The 18,293-nt window shown below is 40.9% G+C and overlaps 1 protein-coding gene across 1 annotated transcript; it reads right to left on the reverse strand.

Moving 5' to 3' along the window:
- Positions 1 to 217: 217 nt before the first annotated feature.
- SEC61A1 (SEC61 translocon subunit alpha 1) lies at positions 218 to 12,191 on the reverse strand. Its single transcript, XM_074602755.1, has 12 exons — positions 12,086 to 12,191; positions 10,579 to 10,646; positions 9,807 to 9,872; positions 9,631 to 9,709; positions 9,141 to 9,272; positions 8,206 to 8,315; positions 7,843 to 7,996; positions 6,793 to 6,953; positions 5,946 to 6,143; positions 5,416 to 5,607; positions 3,522 to 3,598; positions 218 to 2,586 (listed from the first exon to the last, which is right to left on the reverse strand). The coding sequence occupies exons 1-12, from the start codon at positions 12,090 to 12,092 to the stop codon at positions 2,400 to 2,402; spliced, it is 1,431 nt and encodes a 476-aa protein (XP_074458856.1). The 5' UTR covers positions 12,093 to 12,191; the 3' UTR covers positions 218 to 2,399.
- Between the last annotated feature and the right edge of the window lie 6,102 nt (positions 12,192 to 18,293).

The raw sequence follows: 18,293 nt of genomic DNA on the forward strand, positions 1-18,293 counted from the left end.
GGAACAGGAAAGCCCGGAGGAATGGTTAAGGTTCTGTTATTTTGGCAACCTGTTGTTAAGAGAAGACCTTGGAGCAAATACAATTTGTCTTTATTTTACAATCAGACGCTAAAGGGCTGTTTTGAGCGGGATCTCTTTCACAGGCGCTTAGGCGGGTAACATCATTCTACGGGTGTTAGAATTGTAACAGTATTCAAAGCACCAAAAGCCAAGCACCAGCTCCAAAGATGAACTTTATTTCATTATAAAGCAGATTGTTTCGGCATTATTTCTTTTTGTTAACATCCACTGTATGATCCGCAGGTCCTGCTCTGAGGACATAGCTGCTCGATAAAAGACAGACTCCAGCACCAGACAACAGAAATGCAGATGCATAGAACAAGTGCTGCTCAGACGCTGAAGAGCCCACGGTCTAAACTGCAACCAGTTCCAACAGATGATAACGACCAAAAAAACAGGTACAGCTCCAGCCCAGCCAGAACTGCGTGCCCAAAAGTGGAGTCCTTTATTTCAAAACAAAATCTGTATTGGGCTTCCTGGAAAAACAGCAACAACAAAAATCCCCAAAGCAGAAGAACCACCACACCACGCTTCTTCCCTCTCCTTTTGAAGTCACTCTTTAACTCTCCCTTATTTCACATCGAAATTGTGCTGTGGCATACTAGGACTTCATGAAAGACAGAAAAATTAATGAACGTAGTGTGAAATAATAGTGAATGGTTGGTAAATGAGCAGAGCATTTCACTTTATCCCAATACTTTTGTTCCTTTTCCAATTGTGATCCCCGCCCCAGGAGTTTCACTTTTATTGACAGATGTATCTCACTCCAAATTTGCAGATTTCTCACACATTTGGTATTTGAGCTCAGTGCATTTAGAAGGGCTTCTGGGTGTCATCTGTGCTCCTTGGGTACGTAACACAGTCCCATCACTCCAAGCAGAAACAGTAATTCATATACTGTCGGCCCAACATGCCAAAATGCCCAGAAGGCATGTTGATGCGGTGTAGAGAGACATTCCAACATTTTAAGTCCTCGCTCTGGTCTCCACGTTGTCCAATTCCGACGGGGGAAAGGTGTATTTACAAGACTCATACACAAATATTTGCATTTGGTCCTAGGCACCTTATTAGTACTGACAATCTAAATTAAAATGGAAAATTAAGTATTATTCTGGTCCATTAAAGCTTTTTACTGTAACTTCTCCAATTTGAAGGCGTGATCCTCAAAAAAAGGAGTCCCAACACCTTCTGAAAAAGTAATTTTCTATGCACCATTCAAGTCAATGAGATTACAGGATGGAAAAGCCTTCTACGCAAGCAACAAGAGTTATCTGACAAGGGTCTCATACCTAGATCTATAGAAACAGACAAGTAACATACATTCTTTTCACACTCCTTTGTGGTAATGAGACTCAAAATTCGCTAGATATGAGTAGTCAGATAACACCCCGATTGCTACAAGACCAGAATTTATTATCAATGAGAGAAACTTAGCTTTAGCAAAGAGCACAAGCAGATTTGCATCTAAGCAGCCATAACATCCATGTCTTTCAGCCAGCATCAGAACTAGAAGTGCTACCACTAACAGCGATGAAAATTAGAAGGTTTTACAAAGCTGCCAGTATGACCAAGTTTCAAAGTCGCAACTCTTAGGCACAGATTCTGGCAGAATCTAGATTGACCTGAGTTTTCTGCTGATGGAGGAGGAGTGGTGGGAAAGAACACATTTTTACCTTAAACAGAAACTTGACAACAGTCTCAAGCCAATATTCAACATCGAACAAGGTCTAGCGTAGTAATTACAAGACAAAACATTTGGAATTCGAGATATTATTTAGTAAAAAGAAACAACTGCCTTCCAAATCTGCCATACTGAAAAAAATAACCCAACCACAAAACTGAACATATTAAACACTGTTTGTGCTTACAACCATAATTACGGAACTTGAGCATTAGAGGGAGAGTTTTTTCTCACCACTACTGCAAAGGAGCTGCAAAAATAAGTAAAATGGAAAAAAAAATCCCTTCCAAACATTCAACCCTCCCCACAATTATTTACTAAAACCTGTAAAGGCTTCAGGTATACTAAATTTGAAAGGGGCTCAAAAAAATGTCAAGATTCATTGAATTAAATTCAATTCAGAAAGCTGATTCTCCTAACACATAATTAAAAAACAATTTCCTTAAAAAAATTTTTTTGCACCTTTTTACTCATCAATTTATAAAATTCAAACAGTATGCTAGAAAAGTTTGAGAACATAAGGGAATGCACTTTGGAAACATTAAAATATGTGTTCCTACAGAATGACATTATCAAGTTTACATTACTTCTTTTCACCTGACTGGCTATATTTTGAGAATGTTCCTCCCCTCTTTCCTGGGTCCATGAGAAGCTAGCTTTAGAAAAGAAGAGCTCCCATACTGCCAACTTCACTCTGTTCCTTTACAAAAATTTCAAAGTACTGATAAATGATAGTGACAGCGAGCAAAATTCCAGTTCCAGACCCTATTGCCCCAAGGAAGTCTGCCAACACAGAGAGGGCGCCAATACAGAGACCACCAAATGCAGCAGCTGTAGGGATGTACCTGTGAAACACAAAACGAGAACAGAAAAGGTACCATCAGGGTTTGCTCAGGATACTACAAATACATTAGGGGTAGTGGTATGTGGGATCTATGGGAAATATTTACATCAGAGGCAGGTTGCTTTCTAGAAAACCAATCCCACTGAGAACCTAAAGAAGACTTCAGAGATAATCTAACCAGGTGGTTAGAAAAAAAACTAAAAAAAGAATGAAACTAGATGAACTGGAAGAAGTCAGTGGTAGAATACTCTCCTCTCTCATGTGTCTACCTATCCAAGATGAGGAACATGCAATAGTGCCAGTATACTAAGTAAAGAAATAAAAACCTCAACCCGACAGGACGCAAAAAAAATGCTGAGCTAAGAAGAGAAGGTATTACAGTCTACCACGCAATTAAGCACAAAGATTAATTTTAGGGCTACTAGCTCAAGTCATTTGCAGATGACTGAAATGTAAAGTTACAATAACATTTCCGTAACACGAAGGGTGCATAGATCTTACCCTACAATTACAAAACCTAGAGACTGACCCCTGCCTGCCTCTGCACCTAATAGATTTAAGTAACTACTTGTCTGCGTGAAAACAGTACACAAGATATAACACATTAAAACTTACAATAAAATATACTTGTGCATCAGTTTCAAGTAGTAAAATACCCTCAAATGCTTATTATTAACTATAAAAATGAAAAAACTGAAACAAAAGGAAAATACAAGCTCCAGAATTTAAAGCACATTCTCTAACTGTAAGGCAAGAATATGCTGCGCTGTGCAAGTTCAGTCATTCATGAGAGACAATATTCTGTGTCTCATGCATGTAATGTTGAAGCTGAAAGAATACTTGTGTTCTAGGGTCTAGAAAATGGAAGTCAAAGCAAAATTCTCAATGTGTTTCCCTGTAACACTATATAAATAGCCTGTGAAACATTTAGCTCACCTGTTTAGTTCATGTACCATTGAAGTTTCTCTGTGGCCTCGCATTACCATTTGCTGTTCTTTCAATTGTTTGGCAACCTGTATTGAAGCAAGGAATGGAGCAAGTAAGTTTAGCATCATTCGCCAAGGCCATGGAACTTAGGACTACAGAAAAAATGAAGCAAGGCATTTCAGCAAATGGTGGTGGTTTGGGGTTTTTCTGGGGGGCGGTGGTGTGGTGGTTGGTTTTGAGGTTTTGTTTTGGGTTTTTGGTTTTGTTTTTTTTAAATATTATTCGTCTGAGTTTAAAATATCCAGTATTTTAACTTCAGAGAGACTGTAGTCACAGGGACTTTTCCACATTGTCAATTATGCAAAGCTTTTTGGATAATTCTAGCCCTATTGAGAAAAAGACGAACCTGGAAACTGGCAGACTCTCATATACATAACTCAATTCCTGTTTTGCCACCTGCCCTTCTCCTGGTCAGGGTTTAGATTTGAGCAAAACTACCCTATGCAGTGCCTACTCCTACATTTCAGTTTCCCACACTCAGTTGACCTAGATAGAAGCGATACGACTCAGAAAGAATCCCTTCTTGGAACATTATTCTTAAATTGTATTTCTGCAATGGTACACAGTTACAACAGAGCCCTGCAAACATTTTACTAACAACCGAGGGGAAGTGAAACTGTAGCAGGGACCTTCTAAAGCTGCCTGTCACTGAATCTAACATACTGAGAAAACACACTGTCGGATGATTAAATTAATAGTTTTCCACTATATTGTGAACATTTAAGTAACAACTTAGCGATTTTTATTTTTCACCTTGTTTACGTGAACTTAAAATAATTTTCTTCAGCATCAGGAAAACACATTAAAGTGTTAAAAAGCTGTATGCTGGTTTATACTGAAATAAAATCTGGCTATACATGGCTGCGAGTGCTTCCCTGCATGCCTGACAGCAAGCAGCGAGATGCAAGTCCAAAACAAGAGTGCTCACGCTGTTACAGTAACTGTGCAACTCTTACATATTTGTTAAAGAATGGATTAAACCATTCCATATGGCTGCCAAACTTGATTTCCTACCCAAAAGCCACACAATACAAACATACCACAATGACAACTATTTTCCATCTTGTTTTCCAATTTCAGAAGGATTTATTTGCCGAATATTAAATATCCTGTAGCAAACGGAAATTTTGAGAAGCTAGGCTCAGGTACATTAATGCACTGCACTATCTTCTCTGTTATCAGTGCTCTCAAGTTAAAAATAACAACCTCTAGTTCATCTTCCACAAAGAGAAATGAAGAACTCTCTATGCCAGACATGGGTATTCAAGTTTTACCTGCAAGTTCTTAAACGGCATCTGCCTATCTGTCATGGCTTGGCCAAACTGGCCAGTGAAACAAACGACAGACGCTTTCCCCCACCTCTCAGTTAGAAGAGGCTTAGCTGAAAAGTAAAATTACTGAACAGAAAATCAGTTCTGTTTGCCCTCAAAGCCTAACATCTGCACACTGCGCATTTGTCATTTGTCACTGAAAGAGTTTCTACCTTTCACGTTACCTTGCCTCCCCTCGCAGTGATCAGATGTCACATAGCAATGTTCAAAGTTTCCTAATGTCAATTAAATCAATTATTTGGGTCTTGTTGTTTTTGAAAAAGCAGTAAAGAAAACAGGGCAAAAATTAACCCATTCTGCCTGTATCCTCCCCTCGTACGAAAAAGACAAAATTTCTTATTTTTAAAAGCTCTTTCTGATCCAGAATCAAAGTCACTGTTTTTACAAATGATAAATGTTACCAACAAGATCACCAGCATAACAGCTATTTCAGAAGAAAGTCAGTCTTACTCTCACAACAGCCCATCTGTTTTCATCATGTCAGCTTACCTAATTTACTATTTTAAACTTACATCTTTGGCAGAGGAGCCAGAGACTTCAATCCATGTCTTGGAGAAGAAAGCGCAGGAGCCCAACATAAATACAATATAAACAACTGCATGGACAGGGTCTTCTAACACTGAAGAAAAGGACTCTGGAGGTGACAGATAATAACAAAGTCCACCAACTGGATAAGCACGAGCAGGGCCTCCAGATGACGTGTCCTAGAAGGAAGCAAGCAGTCATCAACTTTCTCACTGTTTCTTAGCCACTAAGTTAAGCCTGGATTTCTATCACCTTCATGTCACTGTGTATCATTACCGCTACAGCATCACACAAAGATTCAACTTTACTGTCACGAGCAGTTTCTGAAGTAGAAGTGGAATACAATAAGGAACAGCAAAAATACCTAGGACAGCAAAGGGCAACCCAAGGTAAAAGATAAATGGAGACCTAACATCTACGCCCATCACAGCAGGTCTCAAATTCTACCATTAAATTTAAACAAATTACTAATAATGGTGCTCATAAAGCTATATGCAAGATTAGAAGGAATACTCACAGACCAAGTGCCCAGCAGGCTAACCAGTAAGTTGCCACTGAAACGAGCAGAAAGCATCTGGGAGATGACGTACAAGTTTGACACCAGGGCGGACTGAAGAATGATGGGAATGTTGGAGGTATAGAACAGCTTGATAGGGTAGGTGTTGTACTGGCCACGGTAGCGAGCAGATTTGATAGGAAGGTCCACTCTGAAGCCCTGAAAAGTTTTCAAAAGAAAGTCCCCCATTATATATTGACACGAACCTGTTCCACAGGTCACAAAATGCAAGTGCAAGGCCTTGACAGCAACAGAAAAAAACCTGCAATCATCTTGTGCAAATACACATACTCTACCCAGAGGGCTAGCCATGCAAACACTCTGCAAAGGGCCTGGAAGCCTGCAAGGCTGCTTAACGGACACATATAAGAAGGTATGAAAGACATAGACATGAGAAGAAATCTGAAGTTTCAAGAAGATTGAACATAGTGGCCAGGAAAAGAAACATTAACTTTCTATACTCTTCACCAGTTTGCTGCAACAAACAGTAAGAGACATACAGGCTTAAAGACTTCAAAGTATTTTCCAGCAAAAAGCAACGGCATTTGGGTTAGGCAGCAATATTACATGTACACACTCATCTGCGTTTTTCTCAGAGACCAAAGTAGGTCAAGTTTTTTGTGTGGCTACAGTAAGCATGGAAACTGATTAAGAGAAGCTGGTGTGAAATGAACACACAGATGTTGCAGGTACAAAAATAAGCCTTCTGAAGGCACTAGAAAGTGAAAATATAATTTCCTGTAGAAGGAAGCAGATTACAGATCTACTTCCATACAAACAGTTTTACATCCTCTTTATTCCAACTGACCTGGAAATATATTACAATAGCAAAGACAAAGATGGTGGCAATCAGATTCATAAGGTTGGGGAGATTCTGACGGTAAAAGGCCTCACGAAGAGCTCTGACTTTGTCTGTACGAGTAGCCAGAAGATGGAACAGAGCAATGATGGCTCCCTCAAATTCCATGCCTTGGAAAGGAAAAGAAAAACCAAATTAGGCGTGCTGTGATTATCTCCAAACTTCAGTGCTTTGTCTCATCAGGCACACTTCTGAACTGCAGGATTCAGAGTAGGATTTCTCCAAGTCTTTTTCATCTTGAGCATATTCACAGAACTTCACTACTGTCATCCTTCATATTAGCTATGTTATTTCCAACAGTTTTTTCAAATCCCCCTGTAGCAGCCTAGAAACTAAATTGACATTCACCAAGTTCTTTCCCCCTTTCCTCCTCCTCCCCCAGGAAAAAAAAAAATAATCAGGAAGGCAGCATTCTTTGTAATATCATTCATAGTGAGACACTAGTTACTGTTTGTGTTACAGCAAATGTGCTAACCTCTTGTATGTTTTCTACTACACAGCATCAAACAAGATCACCTCCTGCTAGGTCTGCAGAATAAGGTCTTTGGGGCAAAGAGTAAGATGTGCAAGGAGCAGAAAGAAACAGATTATATTTGTCAGTAAGTTGGGCAGCAACTGTAACAGAATGGCAGTCTACCATTATCGAGTTTTAATGGAGGCACTGTAAGAAATTAAAGTTGAGGAAATATCTTGTGAGATACTACAAAATTCAAAAGAAATGTCTTTGTACTTGCACTACATAGCTAAGATGTTAGTATGCTTAGATAGCATTTGCCATCTAAACTAACACACTGCAAAAAAGATTTTGCTTTTTTGTACAAAATTAAGACTTTTCTACAACTGACATTTTTATATTGTAAGTGATCGTTGTACTCTCTATATAAAAATGTAAAGAGTTGGAATTTTTAAAGACGGGGGGAAGCTACTTGGGTTTTTATGTTTCATTTGATAAAATAATTGAATCCTAATGCAAATAAAGAGAATGGACTGTCATACTACCTCGCCCCGTGTTCACCGTGGTGGGACTGAATGCCTTCCACACAATAGTCTCACAGATGTTGGTAGCAATGAAGAGAGAGATGCCAGAACCAAGACCGTATCCTTTCTGTAGGAGCTCATCCAACAGTAGAACTATCAATCCAGCAACAAAAAGCTACAGTAAAAAAAAGAAATAAATCATTAGTCCCACCCCTTTTTAATTTTTGTTAAAAAATGAACTTGTATTAAAAGACAAGGAAAGACTATATATATGAGGAAGCAGTAACACTTTGATGTCTTTTCTCTGCATGTGGACAGGCAGTCTCTAAGGACGACTTTTTTATTATTTCAGAGGGAGAATAAGCAGAGAGGACTAGAAATTACCTGAATTGTGATAAGCAAGCAGATACCAGCACCCATCTCAGATGGGTCTCCATACATTCCAGTCATTACATAGACAATAGACTGTCCGATGGTAATGATCATTCCAAACACTGCAGAATACAAAAAAAAAAAAAAAAAAGGGGGGTGAGGGGTGGGAAGAGGTCTGTATTAGTTCTGGAGATTTCTGTCAGTGGGCTATTAAGAGAAATATAAATTACTTCTTTGTAGAGAAAGTTCGGAAAGAATACTTAAGTCACAGAATGTTTAAACTCAAGGGCAAGTTAAATTTGTCTGAAATCGGGCACTGAAAATATAAATACACACAGATATTACAGAAACAAATACACTTAGAAGCCAGAGGTTTTGGTTACTGAAGATTGCTTTAGACATTGAAAACTCTGAGGGTGTTAAGATATTACTTTAGTAATTTAGGATTTTTTTTTTTTTTCCAGTAAAAAGATCATAAGTAGCATGGTACAGCACAAAATAGCTAAAGAATACTCAAATTTTTCTAAAAGCTGTTTATCAAATGAGCACAGAGATGTCTTATTGCTGAGAAAGAACCATGCTTGAAAGTGCAAGGTAAAAACTACAAACATCTTAGTATTATCTTTTTTAGGTTAGCACTGACCAACACAATTTAAAAGTCCCCACAGACTACATATTGCTCAGTTTATCCAATGAGATTAGGGCAGCATTGTCAATTGCTGATAATTCTCCTTTACAGACCTCTCTGACATTTAACAGCTAACAAGCCAGAGGGCGGTTAAGTAAAAGACTGATGAAATACAGAAAACTGCAGCACACCATGAACACACAGCATGACATAAACTCATATATCTGATTCCAACATTCATCATGTGGTCAGTTTATACTTTCCGTTGTTAGGCATAGAAACTATAAAACATCAGCCTTTAATATCAGCTGCTACTTACATTTCTGTGCTCCGTTGAAGAGAGCTCTGTCCTTTGGGGTGTCACCAACTTCAATTATTTTGGCACCTGCCAAGAGCTGCATGATGAGCCCAGAAGTGACAATAGGTGAAATGCCCAGCTCCATCAACGTACCTGCCGGACACAGGAGGCACAATGGAAGAAAATAACAGGGTGTACCATACCCAGGCACCTATGAAGTTCAAGATTAGGTTTTTCCACACTTTGCATCACAATGAAGAAGATAAAAAAAACTCCAAATCTCCATAGATGTAAATGGCTTCAATGATAACAGAAGCTTGTTAAAAGTCAGTCTGATAAGCTACTGAGAAGTACTGTGTTACTTAAGAATTATGTTTGCTGAAAAAAGAATTTTGCTGTCAGGAACAGCTTTACTTTATATAAAACATTAAAATAGAGTGCGATGCAGGAACAGGTTCAAAAACGTTTTGGTCCAAGTTAAAAACTTCGGTCCTGATAAGACTGACCATACCTCTATTTGATGCCAAAATCACTCTCATCCAGTAGAAAGGATCTGCTGAGTCTGATGACATGATACCAAACAAGGGAATCTGAATTTCCAACCAACAGAAGAAAACAGGATTAGAGACTTCATAACACCCTTGAACCCTTTTAGCTCTTCCTTAAAAACAAGGGAAAGAAACATACCTGGCAGCATACTAAGAAGATGAAAAGCGTGATAGCTGTCCATAGTACCTTTTCTTTAAATTGAATCTAAAGGGGGGAAAAAAAAAAACAAACCAACAAATCCAACAACCACCAAACATGATAAAGCTGTCAAGATGACAAGATCTAGTCAATCAAGCAAACTTTCACAGTAGCTAAAGCTCACTTGATTTTCTTGTGAATGCACAAAGCACAGGACATCCTAAAGAAAACTCACTCTTCACCCCTTTTATACCATAAAACGCCAAGGAGAATGATAAATATTTATTGAAACTTTAAGCCAAATAAACAAGCTTACACCAATGGAAGGTAATTCTAGTACTTCCACAGAAATACATCTTATGTTTTCACAAGAAAGAGCTTCTGGTGAGAAAAAAAAATAAAAATACAGAGAAGCTTATCTTAGTAAATAATCTTTGATTAGAACTTAAGAAGCAAAGATTTTCAAGTTGCTATTTTAAACTACTCTAGTTTACCCTTCAGAATGTACTGCTTTCAAGGTCTCATTGCTCCCTGTTATGGCATAACCATATCCGCACAATTGCATTTACCAGCAAATATACCCTTGTACAACCGTTTCTGCAGTGCGGGATGTACCAGGCAAGCACACAAACAATTGTGTGCAGAACTGCCATTCTCCCAACGGAAAAAAAAAAAAAAACAACAAAAAACCAAATCCTGCAAATACAAACTAAGCTTTAGCATTGTATACTACACAAATACAGACATATGAAGGAAAATTTTACTAACTTACTTTCCGTTCTGGCTTTTGGATTTCAGGCAAGATAACACAGAAGGGCTTGATTACTTCAAGAAATTTTACTGTAAGGAAATTAATTAAAAGACAAAATGAACACACAGATACAGAGAACATAGGAAAAGCTCAAGTAAAACTGAATTTGGACACGTACTTTATATATCAGAAGTCCCAGTTAAGGACAAAGATTTGTTGTTAGGGGTTTTTTTTAGTTTTTTTTTGTTTTTTTTTTTTAAATTAAATTATCTGTTCTAAATATAACGTACTAGCTGAACCCCTGTGTAAGCAAAATATAGACTGCAAACAAAAAAAAAAACACATGAGGAGTTTTCTCCTTTTACTGAGTAGGCTGACAGCACAAAAAAAGACCCTTTCCGTTGTTTTGCATGAGTTTATCAATACCATTGAATTTTTATTTCATATTAGCTTCTCCTCTAGCCCAATATTTGAGAAATGTAATACCCAAGACAGTTTTAAGTCAGGGTTTACTTTTGGTTCATACAGCTTAAGAACGCCTACAAACTACGCATAAGCAACAATTCAAAGTAACTTTACAGAACGCCTAATGCAATGATCTCCTTCTAGTCAAAAGGACACGTCTTTAAATCAGAAGAGTTGTCTCAGTCTTAGAAAAAGCATACAAAAGAAAAGAGTATCTGCAAAGTCACAAGATCTCCTAGGAGCAGAGAGATGTGATTTTAACAATACTAAACTTCTTAAGACAAACGTAAGACTGCACACACATTTTGGATAGATTTGAATTAAGAAGCGTACAAAGATGCAGAACTGAAACGACTAGTGGCTTTCCACTTCTTTGTCAAAGGCAGCCACTTCAGTGTCAATTTTGTCCGTAAAAATTACTTAATTTCAAACGCTTGAAAAGTTACACTGGATTGGGGTTTTAAACTTAAACCAAACCGTGATTCTCTCCTACATCTACAATAACATACAGATTGACTAAAATGCTTTTCAAGCAGCAGACTCGAAAGACTCCCATTCACTCGGATTAAATCTCGACTGCAGATCGCCGTTTATAGTTTAATCTGACAACGCCACTGATTTTTTTTTGGCTCAAAGCGTTTTGACCAACGTGACAGCCTGTCTCTCCCTGCCGCGGTACCGGGATGGCCGGGATCGCGCGTGCCCGCCCGACGGGGCGGCCCGGGCACCGGGCACCGCAGAGCAAGCTCCCTTCCCTAGGAAGAGCTGCCATAACCAGGAAATGGGTCTTTCACCGTGAGAGGGGGGCAAATAACCCAGAGGGAGCCTCCAATCCAGAGGAAGGGAAACGGGCGCAGGCCACGGAGGGAGGCCACAGGCCCAGGCCGGGGGCTCGCCAGACCCTCAGAGGTGCTCCCGTGGGACGGGCCCGTCCCAAGGCGCCTGTGAGAGAGAAGCGGGCGGCCGAGCCGCGGCCCCTTGGCCGTCACGCGCCCCGTGGAAGCCCCGCTTCCCTCCCTTCCCCTCCCGTGCCGCCGGCCGGCCGAGGCGTCCCGGTACTCACTGCCCATGGCGGCCGCCGGACGGGTGCAGAGAGCGGGCGGCGGCGGCGGGCTCGGAGAGACACGTCAGGGGTTGATCCCGGCCGCCCCCTTCCGCTTCCTGCCACGCACCGGGCGCCACTGCGCAGGCGCCCTTCCCCGGAACCGCCCCTCCAGCACCAGCCGCAAAGCGCCTACAACTCCCGTCATGCACTGCTGCCGGGGGACCAGGGCCCTCCAGGCAGGGCGGAAGGACCCTGATGCTTATTGGCTCCCCGCGAGGCTGGGCAACCAATCAGATGACGAGGTGGCGCGCGGGTTGCTGGGAGTTGTAGTCTGAGTGCCCCCTCGCCGCCATCTTAATGGGGCATAGGGCTGGCAGCGGGGGAAGGCTATGGGGAGGTGCTGAGGTCGTCGGTTATTTTGAGGAACGCATGTTTTAGCTACCAAAAATCGTAACGTTGGTTTATGAGATTTCGACAGATGAATACGTAAATAAACACTTAAAATTTATTTGCCGCTTTTGTGGTTTTATGCTGGAATGTTTTAGGCCTTTCTCTGCAGTAAAGAAACTCCCTGCATCCCCCACGCAAAATGGCAGCCGGTGGTGTCACGCTGTCACTGCGCGCCTGAGGCTGGGTTTAACACACCCAGAGCGAGCTGGGCTTCCAATAAAATATAGAGCATTGGTAAAAAAGTGAAACATTGTGCCATGCATCTAAGAAGTCGTCGTACATCAAAATGTCACTGTGTCACCCAGGAGAACCAACAAGGGGAAAAGGTTGGCCTTTGGAAGGTTGGACCTGATGATCCTTGAGGTCCAACCAGGTTCCAACCTGCTATTCTATGCTTCTATGCCTCTGTGATTCAATAAGTGAAATGTGCTCACACTGAGGTACTGCTAAAGGTATTTGTTTCTGAGACTCCCGTCATGTCCTCTGTGCTTTCCAGGCCTTTGTAGAGTCAGCGTATAAGCATATAGGCTCTATGAAACCCATTTCTAATTAGAGGTAAAGCAACCACTTCCCAACTGACATGCTGTCTTGCAGAGGTGATTTGATAAGATCATTTTGACTTACTAACATGGGCCCCAGTTTACCAGAGCCGAGAGGTGGAAAAGAAGGAATAACTACCAGTGGTTTTGTGGAAGTCTGGGCAAGGAAGCAAGAGCAGTGATCCCGGGGATCAATGGTAGAAGCATGCAACAAAGGGCCAGAATTTGCTGAATTTATTAAAATAAGGCAAATTATTAATAGTGAGAGGTACTGATAACATCACTGTGTCAGATCACTGCTGTGTTAGAAAGGGTAACGTGGCTTTATCCTTATCTAAATGGCTCATCTGCTTTTAGACCTTTAGAAGTCAGGTGTCTAGGTAGTTGTCTAGACTCTGTGGTCAGTGGAGATACACGTTGACACCTCTGGAGAAATACTCTACCTATCTCACACATCTGTTTTCAGATTAGGTGAATCATCCTCCAGAGGTATCTATTGATTATAGAGGGAACTAAGGTGACCACTTTAGACTAGATAGATACCTATATTTTAGACATCCGATGTTAGATGAATTCCACCCATGAAGACTAAAGGTGTCTTCTCAAAGGCGTTATCTCTGAATCAAGCTTGGGCATTTTTGACAGAGTCTGAGGGGAAGCTTGTCAATCTACTGTTCCTATTGTAATTGCTCTTTTGACAAATAGATAATGTCAATCTTCTAGGGTCTCAGTCTATTTCTCTTCCACAGTGATAAGTCTATCCTTAAAAATTGGCTTTGGGGATACAGTCACAGGTGCTTTTTGTGCTAGTAGCCTTTATCTGTGCCATAAGAATAGGTAAAAATATTTAATAGACTGTTATTCTTCGCATGGCCCACCTGCCAGACCTCTTGGGTTCCTGTTTTTTAAAATAATTTTAGACAATAAGATACTTTGTTTTGCTACTGTAAAAAATGAACCTTATAATTACGTAGAATTGTCTACTTAGTCATGGAAGCTGAAAACTCAGTAGTTTTTGCTTACATCTCTATTTTGTCCATTCTGGGTCTGAACTACTTCACATTTGGGGCAACGAGGGTACAGTCCTACAGCTGAAATTTGCCACTGAAGTTCAGTTCTAGGTAGAAAAAATGGCTGACGAAAGCTAGCTTTCTTAAGACCTTACAGTGAAAAAAACCCCTGTTTTGCCAACTGAAGTAAAAAAAAATAAAATCTAGAGAAGCTAAGTTCAGCTCCTTTCTGTAATCAGCTGTCACTGCAGAACAGAAGAGCAAAAGAAACGGAAGATACAGTTATTGGGGAATTATTACAGTAAAGCCATGTGAGACACTGGGTCAAATCTTGGCCTGATGTGACTCCCTGACTTTGGCAGTTTATCTTGGGGAACTATTTTAGCAGCCAATTGCAGACTGAGTGACAAAAAAGGAATTTTATACACCGCGTCTGATTCCCGCACTGTGTTTGGGAAGCACCTACTACTGCAAGAGGACTCAGTCCAGAATGGTCCCAGCTGGTACAACTGGAATGATGATGACGACGAGGAGGAGGATAGCCTGTAATTAAAAACTGCTCTTTAGAGAACAGCAACATCTGAGAAGCAGACATAGATTTTAAACAACTTGTTCTTTTCATGTTTTGCTAGTCTTCTTTGAACCAAATCAGTCGCACTTATATAACCAAGCTAATCCTGCTTCAGAAGTAGTGTAATTTAGGACCATCAAAAACATTAATATTCACTTACTATCTCTGAAGTTTGTTAGCCAACGTTTTACACTGTTTCACACAGTGCACATCTTCAGCATTCACTGCAAAATGATGTATCTCAATATACCTCTATTGCATTAGTACAAAGTTGATATTTAATTACTGCTTTTAAGACTGGGTTTCGCTCTGTGTCGACTGACGACAGACGCTGGAGCCAATCCTGCTGAATTGCACCCTGATGCAAACCACAGACTATACGATTGCTTCAATAGCCAGAGGTAAAAAGCAGAAAATAGGGGCAGAGAGTAGAAACGGGGAGAGAAGCATAGATGGATTTTTCACTGGCTCCAAGTGGTTCCTTTTACTTCTAGTGGCATTGCTTGCAGAAACCCCCTACAATCTCTTATTTGGAGAGATCACATTTTCCACGTCTGTGAAAGGCTCACGCTCTGTTCCCACAACAGTGCGTTCTATCAGTGTGTCGAGGCTTGCATGTTGCATTGCGTAAAGGCCTTTTTTTACCAAAGAGGATAAAGGAGACACTCTAGCTGTTGTCAGACCAGGTCTCGTACCATCTGTGGGCTGGGATCGCTAGAGGGCATTACAAATCTATTTGTACACAGGAGTATAAGAATACACACGCACAGGAAAGTTTCCCTTACGAAATAGGGCTAGTTGCTATTTGTAGCATTGGTCTGCGAGAGGGGTCCTGTGACAGCAATAGCCCTTTGCGCGCTGGGTGTGTTTAATGGCAGCATTCGTACGCAGCCTGTGATTTTTGAGGTACAAACTCTGCCAGCAGTAGTCCGTCTAACCACAAGGTGGAAGAACTGCTTTACTTATGATGCCGCCTCAGCTTGCATGAAATGTACACTGCACAGGCAGTTTTTATTACTGTCATTATTTAATTGTTATAATGCATCAGCGCCCAAGGGTCCCGTTCAGGACCAGAAGTCCTTGTGCTAAGCGTATTATAGATAAAGTCCGCAGTCCTGCAAGGAGCTGCCTGCAGATAGATCCCGGTGCCCCACGCAGTGCTCAGGTCTGCGATACTTCAGGAGGCCGCTGTGGTCTCTTTCTCTGCATAGCATAGCTATACTGTTAGAGATCCCTGCACTTCAGTGAGGCTCCCCAAAGAGATCAGTGCGTGGGGAGCTCCGTGCAAACGTGCTCAGAGGTAGCAGCTGGATCTCCAGTGCTCTGACAGAGTGTTCCAGGGAGCAACCACAGCCGTGACGTGCTTTACCTCCCCTTTGCCTGCCACCCACATGCTGTCTCTCAGCCCATTTGACAGTTGCTTGTCAGATGTCCTCACCTATTTATCTACCCAAGGTAGAGAAAGGCAGCATAAAAGGCGGTAGCATGTGTGAAAGAATTCAGGTCACATGTGAAAGCTCATGGCCTGAACGGCAGGTAAGCACGGACATGAGGAGGACCTTCAGGGAACCCTGAGTAGACTACATTTCTAAACCAAATCATTTACTATGCTGCTAACCTAAAAGAGACTTAACTGCTAGCTCCTTTAAGGCCAGCTGCCAAACTCCAGTGATTTCACCGGAGCTAGAGTTTCCCGTGTAGTCCGTACTCGGGAGATAATCTCCTAGCTTGCCTGAGAAACCTGGAGCAGCATGCCAGAAGGCAGACGGGAGTCTTCTGTAGTGGGGAGAAGTGGAGACACACATTTCTACTTGAAGAATCATGGAATAACGTTTTCTTAAGTAGATTTGAACTTTATTACGGGGCAATGAGAGGTACAGGGCAATGGGAGATGCCATGTGAAAATGTCTTTCTACCTAAGTGAAACAAAGAAACGAGTGAATTAATTTTTTTCTAGCCAATCAAACCCTCTGATTCCTTAATAGAAGGGGCTTTAAAAAATGTAAATTCATTCTAGCCTAGCTGATTTCCAGTTGAAGAAATGCATTCTAAAAAATGAAACCTGCAGTTTCTAAAAGGCGTGAAATTCATCTCTCTTAACTCCAGACAGGTGAGAAATGCAAAATTTTATCCTATCCTGAAGATCATAGGGTGTTTCATAACTGTAGGTATTTGCAAAAAATTTCCAATTTAGATATCTAAAATGAGATACCCAAACCACTGATTAAATAGAATTGCCCTAGATACATCAAAAGAAGAAAGCTTGGTTTCCCCACCAGGCATAAGTCCAATATTGCAATGCACAAAAGATTTTCCAACATCATTATCAGGACACGAGAGGTTACCTGAATGTCTTTGTACTGCTTTGCATGAAATGTTTTGAATCCTGAACTCCTGTTATGACTCACACCCCTATTTCTCCAATTTGTTCACCCAGGCGCTCCTAGAACATCACTTTATTCCGCGCATTTATGGCAATACTTAATAAGGTGTCTAAAATACTTCCTAATACTGTAACTTTAATCAGCCATGCTCTTCGCTGGCAGTGTTACAGCAGTGCTTTCTCAATAGCTCGGGTCCTGATTTCTGGCTCTGATAAGACAGACCTTCTATGTACCACGCACTTGTGTAACTCAGAGAGCCAGTGGCCGAACCCTGATCTTGTCAAAGCGCAGCAGCAACGCTTCGATAAGACCAGCATTTCACCCCACATCTTCAAGGGAAGCCTCAATATTTCAAGTAGAAACAAAATGTAGCACGTCGTTTTGCAATGCCAGCAGTGCTGTTGATTCAGAAAAAGCTCTGTAGAAGCCACCTTCTGTTTGCTAAAGTGTGCCACGAGGGGGACAAATTATGGTAAAATTATGCAGATCAGCAAACAAGGTCAGGCAGATACTTGCCACTGTCAGTACATGCAATATGGGCAGTTGAAACATATGCGAGAAGGATGAAGAGGTTTTACGTCCTTCCCCGAGGGATGCAGTGTTGGCTACTGCTGGCCGCAGGACTCCAGAGGAGATTGATAATGGCTGGTTCTCAGCTGACAGCCTACACATTGTACCAGTGCACGGCGAGCCAACAGGTGAATATTTCAGAAAGACTGAAAGGGCCACAGCTAATGCAAGGTTAAAGTCTCTTTTTAACATCTAAATGCTTCCCACGTGTTCTCTTCCTGTCTTTTTGAAGGTTTTTGAATTCTCCAACATATTTTTTTCTGTTAAAAAAACCCCACAGAATGGTTATATTTCATGCCCTACTTGTTTTACTGTGGGCTTATCTAACTGGATTCCGTAAAAAATTATAATAGAGCTAACTAACCCAAACACATTCATGTTTCTAGGGATTAAGAACTATCTTTTGCTTATATGATCTGCTTTTTAATCATCAAACTATTGACCTGGAACCATTGTTTAGAGAAAACAACCAACGAAACAACAGTGTTTGGAACATTAAGGAAAAAAGTGTGTTTCTTGGAAATAATCTAGTAACCAGATACGTATAGTTCTGATAATGGGCTCATTTACACAAAAATCACTGCCAGCTTGATTGCAACAGTCACCACGTGGAAGTCGTCCAGGACTAGAAATCATCACTATTAACCTTCTGAGAGACCCTTTACACCTTTGTGGAGACAGCTTTCGGCACGGAGCATTAAT

The sequence above is a fragment of the Larus michahellis genome, chromosome 10 (assembly GCF_964199755.1).
Source record: "Larus michahellis chromosome 10, bLarMic1.1, whole genome shotgun sequence".
NCBI classification, from domain to species: Eukaryota; Metazoa; Chordata; class Aves; order Charadriiformes; family Laridae; genus Larus; species Larus michahellis.